This window comes from Mobula birostris, chromosome 21, assembly GCF_030028105.1.
Source record: "Mobula birostris isolate sMobBir1 chromosome 21, sMobBir1.hap1, whole genome shotgun sequence".
NCBI lineage: Eukaryota > Metazoa > Chordata > Chondrichthyes > Myliobatiformes > Myliobatidae > Mobula > Mobula birostris.
This window is the reverse complement of record NC_092390.1, coordinates 57,657,246-57,681,949: the sequence shown is the minus strand read 5'-3', so window position 1 is coordinate 57,681,949 and position 24,704 is coordinate 57,657,246. Positions and strand designations below refer to the sequence as shown.

Genomic DNA, 24,704 nt, shown 5'->3' with positions numbered 1-24,704 from the left:
CACAAAAGTTGTTCCACACAATTAACAGGTGGCACTGCATTCACTGTGCCCTTAGAGATAAAATGGAAGTAAATGATTGGTTCGCAAGCTCTTATTTAATACAAATATTACAGCGTAGCCAACTCCTTCCCACAAGGGGCTTCTTTGAATCTGGTAGCAGTCTCTTACTCGTGAAGATTCCACCCAGTAAGAACCATATGACAGTGATGAACACTACAAGGTTTTGCAATGGTTGACAAGAGGTTGGCAGGATCTCTCAAGGCTTATCCTACATATTCAAAGAGGACCTTGAAATAACAATGGGTCAAATATTGACCAATGCACTCCATAACATCTACTAACGTGTAGCCATATGGCACGAATGAAATAAAAAGAACACCAGCAACTATGCTAAAAAGCTATTCTAAAGACTTGGTTACAAGTGAAAGTGGCTGGGACTGTGTCTCTTGCAAAGCACCGTGGGAATGGACAAGTGACATGGATGAAGTCGAAGGTCGAGTCTGCGATGAAGACGAGGTCGTGGACTGGTGCAGGTTTCGGTGCTCTAATGCCCCATTCTGGCAACTAACAGCTGAGACGGTGCTGGACTTGAGCGCCGAGTTTGTCGACAAGGCAGAGGAAGATGGCGAGGAGAGGTGGGTCAAAGGATCAGGTTTCATTGTAAGTGAAAGAGGTTGCATTTGTTCAGTCTGTGGATCAGAGTCTGCGGTGGAAGGGCTTAACATGGAAGGGGAAGGGGGAGGAGAATCTAATAGGCTTCCATCTGAAGAGGGTGGGCTGGCACAGCTGCCTTCACCTTGTATGTAGCGAATGCACTTTTTTTTTCTCCTAGAAACAGGGAAAGATTTATCTGTAAATAAAGGGCAAAAAGACTAATGGAATTGGTTATTTGAAAAAGAAAGTAATCTTATTCAGGCAACAAAGTTGTATCCATGACATTTAAAACTTTAATAGCTAAATGCAAGTCCCAATTAAGACAGCAAAATCTACAGGGATTTACAAATTTATTTAAATGTAATAAGATTAAACTTCCACAAGGTGTGAAACGCGCACAAAATTACAGTATTTTGGCTTTATCTGTTAAGAACCGCACCAAATTGAGGAAGACAGGAGAAAAATACTCAAGGAAAGAATGAAAGGAGGAAAAGGAATAAGAAATTATGGAAATTCAAAAGGGAAAAAAAATAAAAATAAAAACAAGAATAACTGGTTCTGTGGCCTGCAGGCTGTGGCTGATTCTTAAATGGTCTGCAATGGAAAACAAAAGTCAACAAAGGGCTGGTTGATTCAATTCATTAATAGATTTCCTTGAATGCATCATTTTCACTCCAGCTATCTGTGAGAGGAAAGAAGGATTTTTTTTATATATTGTTCTTCATAACCCTGTACCATTTTGGCCACGGACTCATTATCATTTGAGTACACTTGATTCATGTCACAAACAAGTTACAGTTCTACCATCAAGCAAAATTTGCAAACAACAACATTTATCAATAGGCCCCAGTGAATTCTCACCACAAATATTGAGGAAAATTAATGTTAGTATTCACAGTTTCAATGATCTTTTTTCTACTTCATTTTGCAAAGGAAAAACGGGGGGAGGCATTAATTTTTCTTGGAAAATATGCTACTACAAACAATACTCAGACCACATTGGAACTTCACACCCATTACAAGCCTGTGTCCATATCTGCAGGGCCAGGGTGGGAAGATACACTGAGACAGTTCAAGCCACAGAAGCCTGCTGGGTCAAATCTGTGGTACCACGTGGACCACAAGCATGCGGTTAAACTCAAGGATCGCCAAAACAAAGGGCAGTGTAACAGACAGGAACATGCCAGTGAAGCAATACATCATGCCACATTAGAACAAAAGCTGCAGATGAAAGGACCAACTTGGTGGGCTCAAAACAGAGAAAGAAATGCAACTAGGTAATTGCCAAATGAATAGGGGCTTTCGAGACCAACCCTGAACAAAATCATTGCTAGTCACCGGGCAGCAGTTTATTTATTTATTGCAATACAGCGTGCAATGGACCCTTCGAACCCTGCCACTCAGCAACCCCCCAATCTAATCCTAGCCCAATCACAGGACGATTTACAATAACCAATTCACCTACCAATGCTGTACGTCTTTTGACTGTGGGAGGAAACTGGAGCACCCTGAGGAAACCCACTCGGTCACGGGGAGAACGGACAAACTCCTTAGAGGCAGCGGCAGGAATTGAACCCTGGTTGCTGGTACTTGTAAAGTGTTGTGCCAACTTCTACACTACCGTGCTGCCCCTGTGAATAAGTCTTCACTTAGCTCAAGCCCTGAACTGACGATGGAAAGCTTCTGCGTTGGAGTTATCATTTCTGGAAGGTGTACTTAAACTGGTAGCTTTATTTCCTGACACTTCACAACAGTTCATAAGCTGCAGCTCTCAGAGTTTAGGATGTAAATATATTATAAATGAACACCAAGAAGAAGAAGAAGAAGAAGAAGAAGAAGAAGAAGAAGAAAGCCTTTAACTCTGAGTGAAGTCATCAGAACACTGTCATGACAGCGTTTTTTTTAGCAGGCTTTCTTATTTTTATGAGGTCGAGTTGCTAGCTCGACGCTCAACCCAGCTGGGATGGAAAGTGTGCAAGGGGGCCGGCTGGATTCGAACTCAGGAGCCTTCGCTCCGAAGTCCGGTGCTGATGCCACTACGCCACCAGCCGGCTTAGGGACACCAAGACAGAGAGCAAAAACATAGGTCTGTGGCTGGACTCAGTTTGCATCAGCACATTGCAAACGTATTTGGACTACAAAGTTCAAATTGAAAGCAAATAATTCCTTAAAAGCCAGCTGTAGAGCTGGGATGGGGACAAGAATAAAGTTTGAAAACTTCAGCAACTGTTAGTCATGAAAGGTTAATGTCAAGCAAGATGCCAAAACTCCTGCACAATTTCACTTCCAGTTTACCCATAAATTCCTACACATCATTATCATGTGCCATGTCGTATGATATCATTATGTGCTGTGCCGTATAACATGGGCGATCACGGTCTTTGACCATGATTGTTCCTGGCAAATTTTTCAATGCCATCTTCTGGACAGTGCCTTTACCAGATGGGTGACCCCAGCCATTATCAATACTCTTCAGAGATTGTCTGCCGGGCGTCAGTGGTTGCTCAAACAACTATCCACCACCTGCTCCCATGGCTTCACGTGACTACCACTGGGGGACTAAGCAGGTGCTACACACCTTGCCCAAGGGTGACCTGCAGTCCAATGGAAGGAAGGAGCACCTTACACCTCCTGTGATAGAGACGCATCTCCACCCGCCACACAGAGAGGTCGATTCCTACTATGATTTATTTTTTGGTCCATTCACTTATTGAGATGTGGCCTGGGATAGGCCCTTCGAGCCATGTTGCCCAGCAATTCCCAATTTAACCCTAGCCTAATCACAGGACCATCTACAATGATCCATTAACCTGTCAACTGGTACTTATTTGGACTGTGGGAGGAAACTCACACGGTCATGGGGAGAACATACAAACTCCTTAACTGGCAGTGGTGAGACCTGAACGCAGGTTGTTGGTACTGTGAGGCGTTGTGCTAACCACTACACTACCATACCACCCCTGGTGTAATTGACTACTCTGTCAATTACACCAGAAATCCTTTTCACCTTCCAGGTTAAAGCAGGAATACATGTTTTTTCTTTAAAAATAAGTTTAGAAACTACTTTTCTTATTTTCGCTCATCATCTATGATTCCTCCTCAGCTACAGACCAGCTTCTTGGTCTACTCCAAATCATCCTACTGACAAGGTGCTTCTTTTTAATTTGTAAGACTAAATTCTGGTAACGTCTTTAACTCATCTTCTTTGCTGGTAAATGCACAATTTCCCAATAAGACTGCATGAGGAATCACATGAATGAATGTGAAACCATGGCATAAATATCTTGGGTTGGCCTGTGCTGCCAGTGGCAGTGGCCCTGAAGGGAAATGGCAGCACTGAGCTGTACCCAGACGAGTCGGTCACGACTGATGTGGGTCTCTGCAGGTGCTGACAACCACAACGTGCTGCACTTCTGCATCATTACACCAGGGAGTCCACCAGCAATCAAACCTGATGTAGGAACAGAATCCCCATTCACTTGGATGAGAACTCCCAGTCTGTAAGTTAACAGAAAATCCTAAGAGTCACTTTAAACCATAGTTTGGAATTATTTCTTATAGCGTTTTGATGCATTTCTATATCTAAAAAAGTTTAATTATTTAGTTTTTGTAATAAAAGCTTCTATAGTTTAAATATGTTGCTAAGAATAAATATTATAATTTTGCATCCTGGCTTAACAGTCAGAGTTGTCTGGGAGCATCCAGGACTGGAGCCTTAGCTTCCGTCATCTAAGGCCTATAAGACTCGATCAGCCCACTGAGAATACCATTTACTTTCCAAAAAGTTACTTCTTAGCAAATTAACATTATCTTAATCCTACATTCCATTTATAAAAATTGCCCACTTTTCAGCAACATTCTGCTAAGGGTTGGTCTGGCATTCAGTTGCAAGTCCTGTCTGTGCCTTGGATTTTGGAAGCCACTATGTGCACTGGTGTTTTGATTAATTTGTCTCCTTTATGTGCTCTACAAATGTGGAGTCACTAACACATCCCAAGGATCCTTGGCACAACAAATTGTAATTATAAACTATACTGTCTTTTGAACTTCATTTTTTTGGTCAAGAAATTTCAAATTAACTATCTGGTCAATTTTGAAAAATATCAAATTAATTGAAATGTTACTGCCCATTCCTAAAAGAATGTGTAAACTGAAAACTATGTTGTTGAAATAATCTCCGCACTTCCTAAATTAGAGGGAATATATAGTTAATAGAGGGAAATCTCAGACTGAAGTCTGGGTTTAGGAAGCCGCGTTGACCAACAATTCCCAGAACAAATTACTGAAGATGGTGGAAATCTGAAATGGAAGCAGAAAATACAAGAAACACTCAACAATTCTGATGGGATTCGTGAAGAGTGAAACACAAGTTTCGAGCAGAGAATCTGATGAAGGATTATTGACCCAAAACTTTAGCTAGTTCTCTCTCTAAAGGAACTAGCTGTAAAAGGATTCACAAGAATGCTGCCTGGACTGGAGGGCTTGAGTTACAAGGAGAGACGGGGAGGTACAGGTTTAAGGTGAGAGGGGAAAGATTCAAAGACTATCGAAAGGGCAAGTTTTCCCACACAGAAGGCAGTGGATATAAGGAAAGAATTCTCAGAAGAAGGGGTGAGGGCAGGTGCAATTTCCACTTTTAAATGCCAGTTGGACAGGTACATGCATAGAAAAGGTCTGGAGGAACACGGGCCAAACACATGCAAAGGACACTCGTTCAGGTCAGATAGGGAAAGCTGGACTTCAAAGCCAATTTCTGTGCCCACTGGGTAGTTTCAAAACGTTATGTTTTTTTTTTAAAAACAAGATCTGAAGTTTCAATCTACAGTTTATAATAATTTGGTTGGCTTTATCTAACTGAACTAGCTTAAAAGGGTGTGAATACATTTGACCACCCCTAAATTGAGTTGTCAAATAATACAGCACTGCCTAGTAACCATTCAGGTAGGACTGGGTGACAACACTGCTGGGATGGAGTAGTGACTGACTATAGTGCTTCCATACAGTATCAGAGCCCACCAATACTTCGTCCCTGGATTCTTTACCCTGCCTGGAGCCTCCAGACAAGAAAAGGATGCCTACTTGAACACAGCACCGATAAAGAATGGCTACCACTCCTGGCAAAAAGTGTAGGGAATTAAATCTGGTGCAATAACTCTTTTTGGCTTCAAAAACAATTAGCTAACTGAAATAAACTGGAGTACTCATACCTGTACTATCAAAAGCACAGGACTGAATGGACAATTGGTGATAAAACTGTTTCAGGAAACCCAAAGCTTGATTTAATAGCTATGTAGACAGCATAAGTACGGTAGCAAGGCCTATATAATATCAAGTTAAACGTACTCAAAACAATTTTTGAAGAAATTTCCTCAACTAACATGCTAACCCAGGTCAGGTTGGGTATTTGTAATGAGAAAGAGACAATTTTATTACGAAGCATTCAATAGTGTTAAAGAAAACAAACATGCATTTAAAATTTGAAGAACGTCTAGTATTTATTTGCTTGATTTCTTACTGATCATGTTTTACTATTTATATTAAATTTAAGCAAGTAAGCGATTTTACAATTTGAAAATTAATTTTCCAAAGAACTAACCAATACAAAAATCTGCAGAGTTCATTATAGCCAAAATGATGAAAGTCCTTTAAAGGAAGTGACCAATTTATTACTGTTAATGTACAAATCCTCCCAGTATCAATTGGCAATTGCCTGTAAGTAGCTCACGGATGTTCATCCATCACTTGGCAATTGTCCATGCTGCATCTTGCATTATATTTGCTTTTAATTTGAGCACCATATACTAGAAACGACACATTCAAACAAAAAAAGACGAACATATCAATCTACTAATCATGTAATTTAGTCAGAAGCACAATTATACTTAAATATTAATTACACTTTACGGTTGTGATTATAGAATGATGGTAGTTACTCTTAACACACATGCCAACAAAGACGAGTTAAAAAGAGAAACACACAAACACGTGTACAGTCTCTACAAACCTCATTACATCAGCAGACTTTACCCATGTATGTTCAATTATCGACAATTAAATGGGGTGAGAGAGACTGCCCACACATTCTGAAGCAGCGGAAATGATACGAAAAGGAAGAAAACAGCAAGCACCAGGTGCACGTGATAAACAAAAAAGTTTCAACTTTGAAGAAACAAATACCTACCATGACAACATTCCCACTTCAAAGACTGCATGTGTCAGGACAAAGAAATAAGATTTAACCAAATGCGGTCAACAGGAAGGTGTATATAAACAGGACAGAACATTCACTCCCTCTACCCAGTCAAGTCCTCAGAATTAGAGAATTGGTAATAGGAAAAGTTCGAGAAAATTCTAGAGTATGCAGATTAGCTGTGGTGGATAAGCCTTTGACCGTTTGATGCCTGAGTTTGTTTAGTTAAACCAAATTGTAAGACAACTATGAGAGAGAAAAAAAACTTAATTGCTGTTATTTAAAAAGATAGTCCAACAGATTTTGCACTCGCCTGAAAATGAAAGTTTCCTCTGAACGAGCTTGTAGCTGGTATGACGCCCAATTACTAAAAATAAATTGGCGATTAATACATAAAAATGTAAAAAGACAGTTACTGGAGTGCACATACACCTTTCTGCTTGTCGGAAACTTGTGTTGTACAACGCTGTGATAATTACTCAGGTGAGGCAACTATTATTACTCTATATTAATAAGGTAACTTCAAAAATAAATTAACTGTCAGCTCTGCACGATGAAATTCCACATTTACTCATTATAATGGCCTCGTGCACAGATTATCAGTACACTTTGTGCACTAAGAACTGCAATGAAGTCATGTTCGCCCAAAAGTGGCAGAATTTTCTACATTATACTTAAACATGTAATAACAGATCTTTAATGCGTCGAGTGCGGTTAGTAGTTCCAGCCAGTTTACAAGTCTCCTCTTCCCTAGGTTTCACTGCACCAATCTCCGACACAAGGTCACAGGCCCATCGCAACCACCGTTTGGGAAGGGCCGGGTGGGGGGGGGGGGGAGGTAGGGGGAAGAATGAAGGTGAATAGTGCTTGCAAGGAGACAGACCAATGCCGCTAATAAAAAGGCAACAGATAAAATAAAAAGGGGGGAAAAAAAAACAAAATCTGCAAAAAAGCTATAGAATATTAGCACATTAGAGCACAGGAACAGTCACATGAATGCACTACAAATCCAATAAAGGGCATATTTAATTCCGGAAGGCCTAATGGGAGTATACCTGCAAGGTTTGCACCATAAATTCTGTTGGTCTAGCCCGAACAATGCCCGACACTTCTTTGGAGTATTTGCATCTGTTAGCATGAAGTAAACAAAAAAAACAGCAAATGGAGGGTTCTGCTCACTGGATGTGACATCTCAGCCAGAGCTAGTGGTTTAGCAGGCCAAGTTGGCATTCTCCCCTCATCGCATTTAAAGAAAGAAATCCAAAAATTCACACTGCCGAGCACCAACAGGCGCAAGGGCTGGAATCAGCGTCCAATCAAAACACTGAGACGGTGAGAGCATGAAGGGGAAAGTGCCAATTTAAACCAGCGGAAACCAACCATAGCAAACCTGGGAAAACGATACACACCTGCACGGGCCGCACCAGTTATTCTGTTGATCAAGGCCAAAGCGCGCTCGGCATTTCTTAGGAGCGCTCAGATCTGAACAAATTGGAAGAAAGCGAGCAGAGGAGACAGAAAAGGAAGAAGGAGAGACAAGAAAACAAAATGGAATAAATCAATTTATCTGTTACCAGTGATCAGCAATGCCCTCTAATTTCAAACAAATGTATTAAAAAAAAATCACAGCTGTATTCTTTGCACCCATTTTAAAAAGCACCAACATTGTGCGGCAATACAAATTTGCATTATTTTATAGTTGATTTTAATCAGAATTCACAAAAGAAGATGAGTGGGCTGAGTGAGAAACCGGAAGGTTAGCACCAGCGAAGGATGTTAGGCTTGAATTAGGTGAAGGAAGTTAAAGTGCTTTGCAGAAGAAGCAGGAAGAGCGGGGTCAATATTACATGCATGCCTTCTCAGGGCAAACAGAACGGGATTAGTCTGGCATGCAAGGCTAATTATGAGGATGCATCAGAAAACAGGTACAGCCCAAATTAATATCAATACAAGACAATAAGTACAAACTACAATAAGCTTTAAAATATTTTGTTACCATAGCTAATGCAATATTTGTTTTTTAAAAAGTGTTCCATAAAAACGAGCATTAGAATATCTAAGATACATGCAATGATTACTTTATCGGTCTTGTAGAGACAAACCAGCCATAAAATTAAACTATACACATACAATTATAATTAATAATGTTATAAAACAAGATTAGCAGCAGCTAGGGTTTCACGTGATTAAACATCGTTATTCTGGTTTGTGAAGGGAAGGGCGCCTTCTATTATGGAAGATAATTGCTGCCTACTTACCATTCGTCTCCCCTGCCTGCTTTTCCCTTTTCCTCTTCTTCCTCTTGCCCTATTAGGGGGAGAAAGCAAATGGGGAGGGGAAGAAACACAAGCTCAGTTTGTCCATTAGATTCACAAAACCGTGCCAACCAGACTCAAAACGCTACTAAAGAATAAAAAAAACCACACACAGTTCAATCAGCGCTGAGAAGCAGAAAACAAAATGAACGACAGCTCTGTGGCATGCAAAAGGCCCTCAAGACAGCAGAATGCCGTCAGCTTCACTCCAGTCATTACTTGTAGCATTAAACTGACGTGTATGAAGTGTACGCCACTGGGCCTGCAGAGAGGGGGGATAAAAAGGAACAGGGAAGGGTGGGGAGCAGTGAAAGTGCTCAAGAATGGAACTTACGTAGTTATCTCGTGCTGACCAGCCTGGGTAGAGTTGCATGTGAAGCTGCCGTTCCTTTCTGGCTAACTCATAGTATTTCGCTTGCTCTTCTCTAGACAAAGCATGCCACTGCAGACAGGCATGGTTGAGGCATGGCAGGGTGAGAGAAACAGAACATATTAATTACATAAAATATTGTATGAATTGATCTTGAGAACTATTGTGAAATTGTTAAAGAGCTATATTCCACAATGAAATAGAACACATCAAGATTAACCCATCTATAAGCATAAACATTTTAATATTAAGGATCATAAACTAGAATTTACAGCAAAACAAACCACAGAGTATCAGTTGATCTCCACCTATGCTTAAGTTGGACAAGAGAGAGAATGTAACAAAAGAAAATTAATTTGAAAACCAGGAAAGAAATTAGCTGAATCAATTCAGAACAATGGTGAAAAAGGTTTAGTTGTTTTACAGATGAGGATGCACAGCATCAGAGCCAGACAGATGTTTACGGTATCTTAATGATGCTGGCATTAAACTGTTCCCTGTTAGTAAAACAGATCACACTGCATGCTGTATCCTTCAATGTTATCAGAGCACTTGCTTCCAATGTTTACAGATATGCTGTATGAAATGTGTCCTACACTTTATGCTGATTGCCCTGATCAATCAGACTCTTCCTCCAAACTATTCTTGTAAACTTCTGTTGGTTCAAGATGCTTACCCGTCGGCCAAGAATCTGATTGATTGCCGCACTCTCCTTCAGCGTACACTCCGCTACCACTTTTGCTCTCATTTCCTTCATGTACAACATGAATGCGTTCAGAGGCTTCTTTATGTGTGGCTTTTTCTTTTCCTCTTCTTTTTTGGTGTCCTGATGATGTTTTCTGAGGAAATGTGTACAATTACCAACTACCTCAGTGAAGTAAAGTTTTCTCTTCTGAAAACACTACACGATTAACAACATTATCAAAATCAACAAAGAAAACTCTAAACCAACAGTGTATATTTCATAATTTTAAATAGACCTTCAATTTTTTAAGTTTCAACTTAGCTTCACGTAAAAATAAAGTGAGCTTTAGACAAGTCAAGATTACTTAGCTATGTATCATCAACCGAGACAACATTTCTCTGGTCCGGAATGTAAAGCAGGGTACTACATGTAAAACACAATAGCTCAGGAAAGTGCAAGAGTTATATCTACACGTGAATTATGCATAAATAAAGTGCATTAATTAAATATTGTAGGGATGTAACAAATTAATTGCTGACACGTCGAATGTGATGTGGCAGAGAGTACGGACAAAAAAGACTTACGAGTTATTGAGGGATCCGATGTCACTCTGGGAAGACTCCTGTTTAACAGTTGGTGTGACTATAGCCGGATGGGGAATTCCCGTTGTATGTAAACTGTGGTGCGGAGGAACCATGTGTGGGGGGAACCTACCAGAGAGAAAACTGTGTAAATCAACAGAACAGAAATGAATGAACGGAAGGGATGGACACACATTTGATATACAAACAAAATCATATGCAATTATAAGCTGTCACTATCACCTCTATGTCGTTACTGACACTAAGATCACTCCATTACAAAACTGGCTGTCTTTAAGTATACAACATTGAAGGGTGTAGAATTTTATAAAAATACAATTTTCTTGCAGTATTGCTACCAAGCTCATCAGAAATGAGCTTTCTAGGGCTACTTTGTGTTATGTTTTATAACGTCAAAACATTAAACTATTTCAAGGAAACACGAGTCCAAGAAATGTGGGTGTAACTTTGTCTTTCAGTGAGGTGTGCATGTATCATACGGTCACATGATGACGTATGCAATTAATGTATTTTTATATATAACCAGTTATAAATTATTTAAATGAACAAGAATGCTTAATTAAACAATATACATAAACAAGATTACCCAAATATTATTGAAATAATAAACATACTCCACTTTGGAATTATTTTTGCATGCAGCCAAACTATTTTTCTTAAATTTGTCCCATCTTACATTTAAACAAATTAGAATCTTGATTTTTCAGTCTGAATTTGTACTACATCAACTTCATCCCCACCCATCACAAATGACTTTCTGTTACCATAATAATGTATTCACTGCTTCGTACTAAAACAGCAAATTGATAGTGGAGCAAATGTATTTGTCCGAATACACACCATGCAAAATGTGACGGTGTTAGCTGATGGGCACAAATTTCTTATTCCTAGAGTGAAATATTATCAAGGCGAGCAGCAGAAAAACAAAACCATTTACTGATAGCATGCAAACATAAGATGGTAGACAGGTGAAGCATTTTATAGGGCACTAGAGCTTTCAAAATCTCAAGCCTATTATTCTTCATCTGATGAAGTGGCTCCATTTATTTCATTACCTGAAGAGACTTATGAGGGCTCATAAGTTAATGGACACTATAAAATGTCAATCTATCATAAGGTGATCACTTCCACACTACCTATAAAATAGTTGAAATTTGTTTTAGCTGTTGCATTATTTAATAGGTATATCTGAATGAGGATATGATAAATAACATTTCATGTTTGGTATAAATGAGTTATATAGATAGAACTACATAATTCTGAAGGAATATATAAATAACATTTTCCATTGTAAAAACTGAAAATTCTAAACAGTTAATTATGAAAAAATCCTGACTGCTTTTATGGCTTCAAGCCAGAATATAATGATGTGCATAAACTTGCAGGCCATGTTACGAACAAACTCATTTTTGTTCCCCGGTGTCTCTGGGGCTTCTATCACGTTCACTCTCACTTTATTTCACTGTTGACATGTTTCTGTTAACTGCATGTCATCTGCCTGACTTCGTTTTATGTGCAAGCTGTGGGATGCTTTTGCTCCCCCTTGCAAAAAAAAAACAGCCTCTTTGAGTTGCAGCCAGTTTGTCATTATTCCCCCTCCTCTCCCTGTGCAGTTGTTATCTCTCATCTTTTCCAAGCTCAATTTTCCCGAGCTTTCTGAACCACCGCAAACCCACATTATGGTTTATACATGATGCTGATCCCTTTGAAGACGGCACATTTCAGAGCAGGCCCTAGTCAGGAGAAGCACCTTCAGCCAATTTACCAGGCTGAGGGGGCCTGAAGCTCTAACATCTCAATCGAACAAGGTCACAGGGTGGCACAAGTGAGTGTCAGCTTTTGCTGTTTAATTGCCAGTCTATGCCTCTCTGCTGTGTTTAAAGTATAATGACCCATCACTTAATTCCAAGAAATCACTGCCCTGCTGCTGGTTGGAATAAATATCAAAAGGTGTGCTCTGGCAGGGCATGGAGACTACATTTCCTATGGATGTCATACGAATAATACAGACGTGTTCTTCCATCACCCGACTACCGCACAAATGCCTTTTGTTCTTTTTCTTCCCCCTTATATCAGAATAACTAATATGCGGCCCTATAGGAAAAAAAAACTAAGTTGCTTTAATGATTGCCTTCACAAGTGTGAGGATCGCATTCTTTCACTGCTAACCTGGCCCCTATTTGTGGGGAGGAGAGTGTGTGTGTGTGTGTGTGTGTGTGTGTGTGTGTGTGTGTGTGTCTGTGTCTGTATGTATGTATGTATGTATGTGTATAAGGGGGAGATCAAAAGAGATACAACCCAAAATCAGCAACGTCATTCAAGACACAAACTCTATGCCTTCCTCTTTTGCTTTTGTGATGCACACCTTCTGCCCTCACAGCTCCCGCCTTACCTGCCAGGAACACAAACGTAACAACGGAGGTTTTTGGACATTTCTAACACATCCTTTTTTCATAATGTAGGTTTCCTGGTGAAGAGCCTCGGCCCCAAACGTCGGCTGTTTACTCATTTCCACGGATACTGCCTGACCTGCTGAGTTCCTGTGGCGTTTTGTGTGTGTTTCCAGCATCTGCAGAATCTCTTGAGTTTACATTCCTCTTTACTCTATTCCACTAAAGTGGGGCCGCACAGTAATGTAGTGTTCAACACAACACCTGACAGTACAGATGACTGGGGTTCAATTCCCGCCGCTGTCTGTAAGGGATTTCTCCCCGTCACTGCGTGCGTTTCCTTCACGTGCTCTGATTTCCTCCCACAGTCCAAAAACATTCATTGTAAACTGTCCTGTGATCAGGCTAGGGTTATGTGGTGTGGCTCCGAGGGCCGGAAGGCTTCACTCCATGCTGCGTCTCATTAAATAAATAAATAGAAATATTTTTATTTAGCAATACAGTGCGGAGTAGGGACTACCAGCCCTTCGAGCCACGCTGCCCAACAGCTCCCAATTTATCTTGACCTAATCACCTAATTGACAATGACCAATTAACCTCCCAGATACGTCTCTCGAGTGTGGGAGGAAACCGGAGCAGCCGGGAAAACCCAGGGAGGACGCACAGAGACTCCCTACGGAACAGTGCAGAAATTGAACTCCAAACTCTGGAACGCCCCAAGCTGTAATAGTGTCGTGCGAACCACCAGGCTACCGTGAAGCCCAGTAGTTATACTGCTGAACAACTACATTTTATTTTTTGTTTAAAGGCCTTAATTTGTCCTGCCCCTATTAAATGCTCTGCTTTCACAGATAGATCTACTCGGTCTCCAGAGATGGCAACCCTTGCTAATAATCTATGCTAATTTAATTAACAACTATCATCAAAATGCATTAGATCTTTCAGCCTATCAGGAAAGTCTAAACCTCCACCAATTAAATTAGCTGAACTCTAAATCAGATGAACAGAAAATAAACCCATCATTAGGAGCAATTAGTGATTGCTTAAATACTGTGTCATCGAGTAGTTTGTAAATATACTTGTAGCCACTGGGAAATTAGCTGGTACCGTATTAATTGGGGCTGTGTGTGTATGCAGTCAAAGCCCCCTATCAAAACAGTAGCTTTCAGAATGCTGAACAGTACTGACGCGTCGCTGTTTACTGTTTACTGTTGTTTGTATTTATTGTATGTGTGTGGACATTAACATTGTACAGAGTGATGAGACCCGGTGTGTTGCAAACTTCAATATATACAGATTTTATTCACCATGGCAGCTACATCAGCTAGTTAAAATTAGACACAGATTTACAATGCCTCATTACTTTTTTATGTCTCCTTCAGTATTACTAAATACCTATTTAAATTTTACACAGCTGGCACAATTAATCTTGTTAAAATTATTGCGTTTTTCCATTACGATGGCCTCATTATTGCCACAATATAGTTTACCAATTCTATAATTATATCAAAGCTTGCAGGCATAATTTGTTGTCAGTATTTAGGCTCCATACACCAGCACTGAATGTTCTCAGCTGCACAGTTTAATGATGCAAGCCCAGAAGTTTTGTGTTGATTTTTTTTTTGTGTTTAGGATCTAAAGAGCAGCCACAGGAAGCGATAATCAAAAGGGGTAAAGGGAACGAGTGCAAGAGGGATAGATTCAATGTGAGTCCAAATACATGTTGTGGTAGCTCAGTATAAAAGAAATTCAAGAATACACTGCTGCAGTTACCAATTATAAAGGCCTAGAAGTCCCTTGGATTTACTAATCTTTGAAAATCACACTTAATATCATACCATGAGGAAACAGTGAGAGAAAGTTTACCAATTGCTCTCATGGGCAATGTGCACATTCAGTAATGAGATGAGCTAGGTATTGGGTAGTGCCATTTTCACTACTGCCCCCTCTATTAAGCCAGCATATTTTCAATTGTTGTTGTTCTTCTTGGCCCGTTGGGCAGCAACCTTGCAGCTTCCTTAGCACCTGTTAGGTTTTTATGAGGCCGAGTTGCTAGCTTGACGCTCAACCCAGCACAAATGGAAAGCGTGCAAGGGGCCAACCGGATTTGAACCTGGGACCATTTGCCTCGAAGTCTGGCGCTGAAAACACTACACCACCGGCCAGCTTATATAGTATCAATATGGGAGTCTAATTCATATAATTTGATTTTAGCCCCAAAAGGAAGCTAAAAATACAACTAGTGAGCTGGCTGAGGGGGAATACTCTGTACACAATTTACAGAATACTATTGGCTTTGTTGCAACAAAGCTTTGACCTTTAGTTGATGAGACAGCCAATTGATATACAGATTGTGTGAGAATAAGTGTGTGCTTATGTATCGTGATGACAATACACCTTTAAGAGCATGCTGTCTTATTAGATCTGCTTTGAATAATTCTGCCCGTTCCACTTGCTACCTCCTTGGGCAGCTCCAGGTGTATAGGAACACAATGCATAAGGTCAGGACTAGTGTGCTACTAATCAGCTACACAGTACAGAATAATCGAGGACATGAAAAGATGGCCAAATGGATAGTTCCAAACCTAATTTAATTTCTATTCTAATCTTTCAATAATTGAATTGACAGTTAGAATGCATTGGTACAGCCATAGCCAAGGACATGAAATAGCTTTTAACAGCTTGCTTCCATAATGGAGCAGCTTCCAAAGGAAGTAGCTGATTCTGATTAGGCTGGAAACAGCTGTGAAGTCACATGACAGCTTGCTTCCAGAACGAGAAACCAACTACGTACACTCAAAACTCTGTGCGGTTCAAAAGCTGCAGTGGGTCTGGTTACGTGCACGACACGGTGGAACGGTAGCGTAGTCGTTAGCACAACGCTTTATAGTATCAGTGGGAATTGACCCCAGTTCAATAGTTTATAGCCAATCTACAATGAATTCCTCAGCTCTGGGGACAAATCAATGGCGCAGCCTAAAAATGAATGCTTTTAGTCTTAAAACTTGCCGTCGCAAATCAGAAACACAACAAAGATAGGTCAGTGACTTAACTCGATTCTCAATTAGAAATATTACATGTTTATTTCACATTCACTTGTAATATTTTATTTTGCTGCTTTTGCAATCTGATTTGTCCTCTGCCAAAAGTGAACATTCGGGATAACTCAAAACTGTTTCCCGTTGTGGCTCCTGTCCCTGCAGCTTACTCTTTACCAGAATTTCCTTACTGCAGCAACAGGTAGGTTCACTAAAGTTTCCCATTCGGGTTAACCGCACATTTCTCTGAAGTGAAGTGCCATCTTAAATGCACAAGGCCAATGCAATCACTGGTTTACTCGAGACAATTAAAGTAGCCAAGAGTGTTGCAGGCAGGAAACTCACTTAAGAATTTGGAAAAGATTGTGATTATGAAGAGTAGTTGTGATGGTTATATTCAGAACCGTGCAAAAGCCTTAGACACATACCGTACAATAGCTAAGGTGCCTAAGACTTTTGCACAGTACTGTATGCTATGTCTTTCCTGTTACCAAATAACACTTAATACTACTGAGCTAAGTACTCTCATTTCTGTATCCCAACCACCTTCATACATACAAAGGCCTTAGGCATCCTAGCTATACATATGTGCTTAAGACTTTTGCACAGTATTGCAGTCATTTTATGTATTACACTATACTACTGCTGCAAAAACAGCAAATTTCATGACACACGTGAGCGATAATAAACCCAGTTCTGATCTGGGTCTCGATTGTGGACTGAGAGTGGGAAGAGGGCAGAGAAAGGGGAATCGTGGTTGGGAAAAGGGGAAGGGAGGATGGAGGGAGCAGGAAGCACCAGAGAGACATTCTATAATTATCAATAAACCGATTGTTAGGAATCAAATTACCTTGCCTGGTGTTTCAGGGCTGTGTGTGTCACCACCACCCACCCCACCCCTGGCATTCCTTCTCTGCCACCTGTCCTACATCCCTCCTGCAATGCTCCATCCTCACCATTCCCAGCATCCTTTGCACCTGCTAGATTTTGGAACTTGCTCTCCGCTCCACATTGACAAATACAGAACTGTGCAAAGGTCTCAGGTACCCTAGCCTAATGTATGTGCTTAAGACTTTTGCACGGTACTGTATGTGACTGAGCTCACTGTCTTCTATGTCGTAATTTAGAGATCAGTCTGGCTCCCTATATTGTGAATACTGCATTTTTCCACATTACTCTGCGCTATGCGTCCAAAGAAAGCATCAGTAACACTAACACTGAACCAGCAGACATTGCAATTGGCTGGCTGTTTCAGATAAGCAAATGCTTAGTTTTAAAATTAAAGAATATCTCAGTAACTGGTCATCAGGTGGCTTTTGAACAAACAGCTTCCATAGACTAGCAGAAGATAATACTCTGTCTGAAGCTAGTGACTGTGTTGAAAATTAAGATAAATTTGTTAACCCCAACTACAACCGAGCAACTAAATGTTGGTAGGCAAAAATAACTCAGTATTTTAAAACTTAATTTAATATTTACTTTCTACATTTTTTTGTGTTAGAACAATTATTTATTGATCCCAACTCTGTGCTGTTGGTAATTTGTATGGGCAAAATTATAGTTTATGAAAAAGCAGGAACAAGATCTCAAGCTGAGGTAAGAGTTTAAGGCCTATCCATTGCTGCACTTCAGACTCCTGTGTCCCTGAAAGGATCATTTTAGGTTACGCCACCCAGTCTGGACATGGGAGGACACAAAATGTTGTGGTGGGTAATTGCGAAGAGTAATATTTAACTTGAATTATGCAATGCACTAGATAAGGTGCTACCAAGATCCAAAAGAAAACAGGCATTCAAGGCATCCAAATGTTTACTGAGTGGAACTAATCACTGTAAATTCTATTTCCCCTCCCCTCACCCAAGTGCCCAAAGGCCAAACAGGTCCTTATTTGGACCACCAGTCTAATGAAGTGTTGGCCAACAGCTGCCATAAATTGTCGCCTACTTTTGGATATCAAAGCCTATGGCGTGAATGCACACTGTTAAAGTGCCTGAACATCGCTGCCAATTGGCTCCATAGAAGGAGCTGTACGCCTCCAAGTGGAAGAGCGGATTTTTTTCTCAGTAATTCAATGTTAACCTGTGATGCAAGAATGAAGACTATTGCTCTCTGAACTGACTTAGTGTGGCTCTAGTAGCAATAAGTGACTCTGCCCACTGGGTATAATAAATATTAACTGCATTTTGCTGCCTGAAAGTACTAAAACATTGTCCCTCGGGCTCCAACATTGATGTAAAGTGTGTAATAATTGTGGCATGCTCTTCACACTTCCACCTTCCCTTGGGGACAATATTTTACCACTCAGTCTTGAAAACCAGTCAATATTTGTGTACATTATAAATGAACTCGTCTCAAAGGCTCCATTCCAACTGCGTCACTTGCAGGTTCATTCATGGCATTTAGTTACGGAATGGCATTCAGCTTGCTCGTTCACGATAAGATCAATGTAAATGCCAGACGGCAAACGTTCATTCAGAAAAAAAGGACACAAAGTGTCCTCATTCAATGAAAACAAATGGCCAACACTGATGTAAAACAAAAGAGGCTGTTGAGAAAATGGTTGGAAGGTTATTGGCTTAACAAAAAAAATCTGATTGTCACCAGACCAAGAAGTACCCACCTTGACATGGAAGCATTGACAGTGAGTGCAGTAGGGTAAGGGTGCCGAAATCCCCCTGTTGTGATTGGGTAAACAGGTTGACCTTGCCTGAAAAGAAAAAGGGAAAAAAAATAACTGGAAACTTCTGCTGTTGTGAGCTCGTTCTCATTTGAACCAGAACAAAAAAAAATGTTGTTGATTGCACAGCCAGGATCAAAGGACGTAAATAAAGAACAATTTTAATGTGCTAAATCTGATAGAACCAGCTAATTAAATTTTATAACCTCTGCTAATGTCAACAGAGACCTTCTCCCCAAGCTAAAACTAGGTGTTTTGTTGTGATAATTAAAGAAGAAGCGGCATTTGCTTTAATGGAGCCATCACAATAATTGAGGGCTACAGATCCAAAGGAAAACAATAATGAATGTAAATTTATACCAAAATAAAATACATCAAATCAAAGAGCCGCTGTTCTGCTTTGGGCCTCTTTTGGTATTTAGAACTCAGTAAGAAAACATTAAATTAACAGTCCTTAATTTGTAGCCTTTTGTCATAGTAACCAGTGTTGACAGGAGTTGCCAAGGGAGAAGCCCAAATAAATATGTGGGTACCCAGTAGCCAATCACAGCTCATTACAATAATTGGACAACACAGTAACATACAAAATTCTACAAGAATTAAAAGGAATAAAAAGAAAAAAGAAATGGAACTGCTTACTGTGGTACTAACCATCCTAGTGGATGGGGGATTTGGCCAACGGTACCAGGTGAGAGTGGGTAGTAGGGAGAAATGTCTGACGGATGCGGGGGTCTAGGAATTCCTAGAAATAAATGCAGAAACAGAAGTTTACTCTCAAAAGTGAAGGATACAAAAAAGTTCCTAACATAGTTATGTCTAGATATGCCATTGTCCATTTAGTTTCCTGTTGCCAACTGTTAAAATTAATGCAAGCCAAGCCTTCAACAACCTGGGTTTTACACCTTACTTGTAATGGCTCAACATTTAAAAATAATTTTGGCAACTTTTACTAAATATTAAGATCAGAGACCATTTATATCTGTGCCTCAGTAACTTAACAATTAGAATATATGGTAAAATGCATTTACATAATTCCTATACGTATTTGATATGTAGTGAGTGACCAGCCCTTTCAATATTGTGGGTAAACTCTCACACAAATCTGAATTAAAGAGTTTTCCCATAAAACATTGTAGCTTCATTTGATCCTTTCCATGGCATTTAGCTCTTGAAATCCTCTGTAGGAATTCATTCAGCACTTTTGCAAATTGTATCAAAAATTTGTTCTTTTAATACCTCTTGTAGTATGGACATGCTAGCCCCATTCTAAATCTGATCAGTCTCATAAGAAGTGGGGGGGGGGGGTTCATCATCTCCAGCTCATACAGAACATATGCTGAGTTGCTGACAACCCAGCCAAGGAATTGGATTTCAACTTTTTTGTCACACTTAAAGGCGCTCAATTTGCCATAACATCAAAAACATGTTAAAAGTTGCTAAATCTGGATATTTATTTATTTATTGAGATACAACACAGAATAGGCCCTTCTCGCCCTTCAATCTGCGCCACCCAGAAACCCCCGATTTAATCTCAGCCCAATCATGGACAATTTTACATTGACCAATTAACCTACCAACCTGTACATCTTTGGACTGTGGGAGGAAACCGGAGCACCTGGAGGAAACCCATGCAGTCAAAGGGACAACATACTGACACCTTATAGGCAGTGGTGGGAATAAGAAATTGCTTTCACGGTTTTCTCCCACTAGAAGCCAAATAACACACACACACACCGATGGCCACTCAGAGGGGAGGAGGCAAAAGTCAAGGATGGCAGTGGTGGGGGGGGGGGTGTGGAGGGCTAAAACAGAGTAGTTTTGGACAGTGCCCATTCCTACTCTGCGCTGTCCAGTCAGAATTAAATTCATGTCCCATCAGGGACTTTTGGTACAGTTCCTGACCACATACTCATGGTTTACAGTACATGGACAACAAAGGTCAGGTTTCTCATCAATCTGAGCTCTATTAGGGAGTCTGAAATAAGTGCTGTGTACATCATTATACACAAGATAGATGACAGGGAAATTACACTAGGAGAGGATGAACTTCCCAATTCAATTCCCTAAAGTAATTGTTTTGTTCCTAATCCACTTTCTCAGCTCCTATTCTTATTGATTGTCTGTAACATTTAGTTTCAAAATGTGCGGTAATCCCTAACAATCCTCAAATCACTGAGATCTTTGCTTTTCTCCTCCACAGCCTGGATTGATGCATGTTCCGTCCCCATTCATACTCTGGCAACCTCAAACCTCGTAGCCCCCATATCTTATCTGCTTGGTAGTAGGTCCTACATGCAACACAAACAGCAATGCTTCTACGTGATTTGGTCAACCTATTCCCTTTCCCCAGTAATCTTTGCTGCTAATTTGAAAGGGAAAAAAAAACACCCTTTCATTAGACCATTTAATACCCTTAACTTATTAAGAGTCAACCTCTGCCCACCATTAGTGCATTTATCAAGGCCATTTAATGTGTGATGCACACAAAAAAAACACAGAGCTGAAGAATTCACAACTACTATTGTCCAGGTGACCTCACAATGTTACAATCAGTTATATTTTATAAAGCACCTCAACAAAACCTCAAGAAGCAGTATCTTATCTCACAGCTGGGCACGTTCCAGTTTTCCACTCTCAAAAACAAATTAAATCAATTCAGATACTGATTCCACAATTATCAATTAGACATCCTCTGGATCCATCATTCTTCTCCTTCTTGTCTCCTACCGTCGCAAACCATCTTTTAAGTTTAATTTCACTATCTTCCTTTCCCTCACTCCCACCTTGTACCTCCAGCCCTTCTACCTCATTGAGGAAAGGGCATCAATTTGAAGTGTTAAATCAGTTTCACCCTCCACAACCCTGCCTGACATGCTATGCTTTTTCAGTATTTTCAGTTTTAATCTTATATTTCTAGACAGCAACATAGTGTTTTTAGAAATACCTGACAGAACATACTGGAAACAGATAGCAGATGAAAAAGCATTATTGGAGGAGAACCAGAGTTACCACACCAGCCAAGAGACCTTTCCTGTTGATTCTTTCCAGCATCTACCATTTTTATTTCAGATTTCTAACACCCACAATATATTTTATTAGCAGATACATTAAGTGAATTTTGTCTCTACTAAAGGCACTCTCTCCCTCCGCCAGCCTGCAGGTCATCCTTGGGCGAGGTGCAGAGCCTCCCCGATCAGGGTTATGTGAAGCCATGGGAGCAGGTGGTAGGTGGTTGTACGAGCAGCCGGACATATCACAAGGCCTGGTTACGCGAGCATTGACGCCAGGCAGACAATGGCTGGGGTCACCTGTCTTGTAAAGACGCTGCCCAGAAGACGGCAGTGGCAAACCACTTCTGTTAAAAAAAAAATTGCCAAGAGTAATCATGGTCAAAGACCATGATCACCCATGTCATATGACATGGCACAACGAACGAATGAACATAAAGTTGCTTTTCTGATCATTTCTCCAGTGAAATGACAAGACGATGATTACGAGGCACCAGACTAAAGTTCAAAGTAAATTTTATTATCAAAGTACATACACGTCACCATATACAACCCAAGTTTCATTTTCTTGCAAGCACACTCAATATATAACAAGAAACACAGTGGGATCCATGCAGCCTGCAGATGGACAAACAAGTTGTGCAAATACAAAAAGAAAGAAAAAATAAGCATTAAATATCAAGAACATGAGATGAAAAGTCCTTGAAAGCGAGTCCATAAGTTGAGGTAGCAGTTCAGTGATGGGGAAAGTGAAATTGAGTGAAGTTATCCATGCTGGTTCAAGCTCCTGATGGTTGAGGGGTGATAACTGTTCCTGAACCTGGTGGTGAGTCCTGAGGCTCCTGTACCTTCTTCCTGATGGCAGCCATGAGAAGACAGCATGACCCAATGGAGGTCCTTGAAGACAGATGCTGCTTTCCTGTGACAACATTTCATGTAGATGTGCTCAATGGTGGGGAGGGCTTTACCTGTGATGGACTGGGCCGTATCCACTGCAGACAGACATGTGAAATAACTGGGCACTCACACAGAGGCATCAAACTAAATGCCTCAGCAACAGCCAGGCAATACAACCAAGTTACCAACAATTGATATCCTGCAGAATATCTCATGTCTGGACTATGTAGAACTTTGAACATCAGTGAAAACGCTTCATAGTTCACAATGAAGGACACAACGTTGGTCAACAAAAACAAGAGATTTAGACCACAAGACATGGGAGAATTAGGCCATTCAGCCAATCAAGTCTGCTCTGCCATTCCATCATGGCTGATCCCAGATCCCACTCAACTCTACACACCTGCCTTCTCGCCATATCCTCTGATGCCCTGACTGATCAAAAAACTATCCACTTTTGCCCTAAATATATGCACGAATTTGGCCTCCAGAGCAGTCTGTGATAGAGCATTCCACAGGTTCAACCACTTAGGCTAAAAAAAAATTCCTCCTTACCTCTGTCCTAAAAGTTCGCCCCTCCATTTTGAGGCTGTGCCCTCTAGTTCTGGATACCCCCTCCAGAGGAAACATTCTCTCACATCCAGTCCTTTCACCATTCGATAGGTAATGTTGGGACCCAGAAAGTCAGGCAAGAAAACTAGGACTACAAATTTAATGGATGATTAGCCCTATTCTAAATGCCATACCACAAAGTATTTCCCTAGTTATCTCACTACTGAATCAATTTTATCACGTTACAAAGCGATTCTCTCAAAGTCCTTGAACTCTGTTGTATTATTGAGGGCCTAAAATACCTTACTGCAGTTCTGATACCAATTTGACAGATTATGTACTATAGAACATCAACTTTTTAATCTCATATATTGTATGTTGTGCAGACTGCACATTGTATTCCATGAAGCAACTTGATTCACTACGAGGCTGTTTCTGCCCCCAAATAAATCACAGTGCATAAGGGTCAACTAGACAATAAACCACGTATTCCCCACAAACAATCCAGCATCCTCCTCCTCTTGCCTGGTGTTATTAAGCAACACAGTTTGTAACACAATAATGTTCACCTGGGTGCAGCCAGGGCACTCAAGGCCACATGAGGCCAGAATAAATGTTCGAAATTCAATTTGACAGCCCCTGTGCAGTGTTAATTATTGATATGAAAACGGTTAGGGCACTTATTTATCATGCAGGCAGAAAATGGCTTAATTAGTTGCAACAAACGACAGCTTCCTTCTCTAGACTTTTTATTTAAAGGCATTTTATAATGACTCCACAGTAACGGTCCACAATTTACTATGATTTTTTTTTTCCTTCTGATACCCAGCTTGGAGTTGATTTTTTTTAAAAAGGCGTGGTAAGAAATTAGATAAGCAGCATTAATGTAGGCAAGGTTGGGGGGGAAAAGAAAAGCTAGCAAGCGGGAAAATGCATCATAAACTCAAGCGGGAAGGTTTTAACTCGATTAGAGCAGCTTCCTCCATGGCCCAAGGGAGCTATTGACACTTCCTGTGATATTGAGTCACAGGCAATCGCATTGAAATTTCTGGTCTAGCCTTTCTTTCAGGGGAATGATGGACGCGTGCTGTAAGTTCATCTGATTGTTTGTTCGTTAATTTACTGATACAGTACAGCAGGGGTCCCCAACCTTCCACGCACCGCGGACCGGTTTGATATTGACAGTATTCTTGCAGACCTCGCGTGCGTTCAAGTTCAGAGGGTGTGACAGGGAATGAGGAAAGGTGCAGCTGACTCATATCGCCAAATTATATCATTCCCTCGTGGCCCGGTGGTTGGGGACCACTGCAACAGGTCCTCTTGGGC

At 40.5% G+C, this 24,704-nt stretch overlaps 1 protein-coding gene across 29 annotated transcripts in view; it reads right to left on the bottom strand.

Moving 5' to 3' along the window:
* Positions 1 to 307: 307 nt before the first annotated feature.
* The window catches only part of tcf7l2 (transcription factor 7 like 2), a 190,168-nt gene continuing 165,771 nt past the window's right edge, over positions 308 to 24,704 (bottom strand). Inside the window, exons 6-15 of one of the 29 annotated variants that reach the window (XR_011882734.1) lie at positions 19,561 to 19,663; positions 18,865 to 18,951; positions 10,799 to 10,939; positions 10,206 to 10,368; positions 9,494 to 9,601; positions 9,103 to 9,151; positions 8,254 to 8,326; positions 7,900 to 7,972; positions 7,158 to 7,211; positions 814 to 828 (exon numbers count right to left, since the gene is read on the bottom strand). Coding sequence is in view for 28 of the 29 variants with exons in the window: in XM_072239540.1 (XP_072095641.1) it covers positions 399 to 828; positions 7,158 to 7,211; positions 8,254 to 8,326; positions 9,103 to 9,151; positions 9,494 to 9,601; positions 10,206 to 10,368; positions 10,799 to 10,939; positions 18,865 to 18,951; positions 19,561 to 19,663 (1,208 nt within the window). In the remaining variant the exon portion in view is untranslated. Of the gene's footprint in view, positions 851 to 6,261; positions 6,456 to 7,153; positions 7,212 to 7,899; positions 7,973 to 8,253; positions 8,327 to 9,102; positions 9,152 to 9,493; positions 9,602 to 10,205; positions 10,369 to 10,798; positions 10,940 to 18,864; positions 18,952 to 19,560; positions 19,664 to 24,704 lie in introns of those variants that run through there. The other 28 variants (XM_072239540.1, XM_072239541.1, XM_072239543.1 and 25 more) reach the window with 28 other exon arrangements.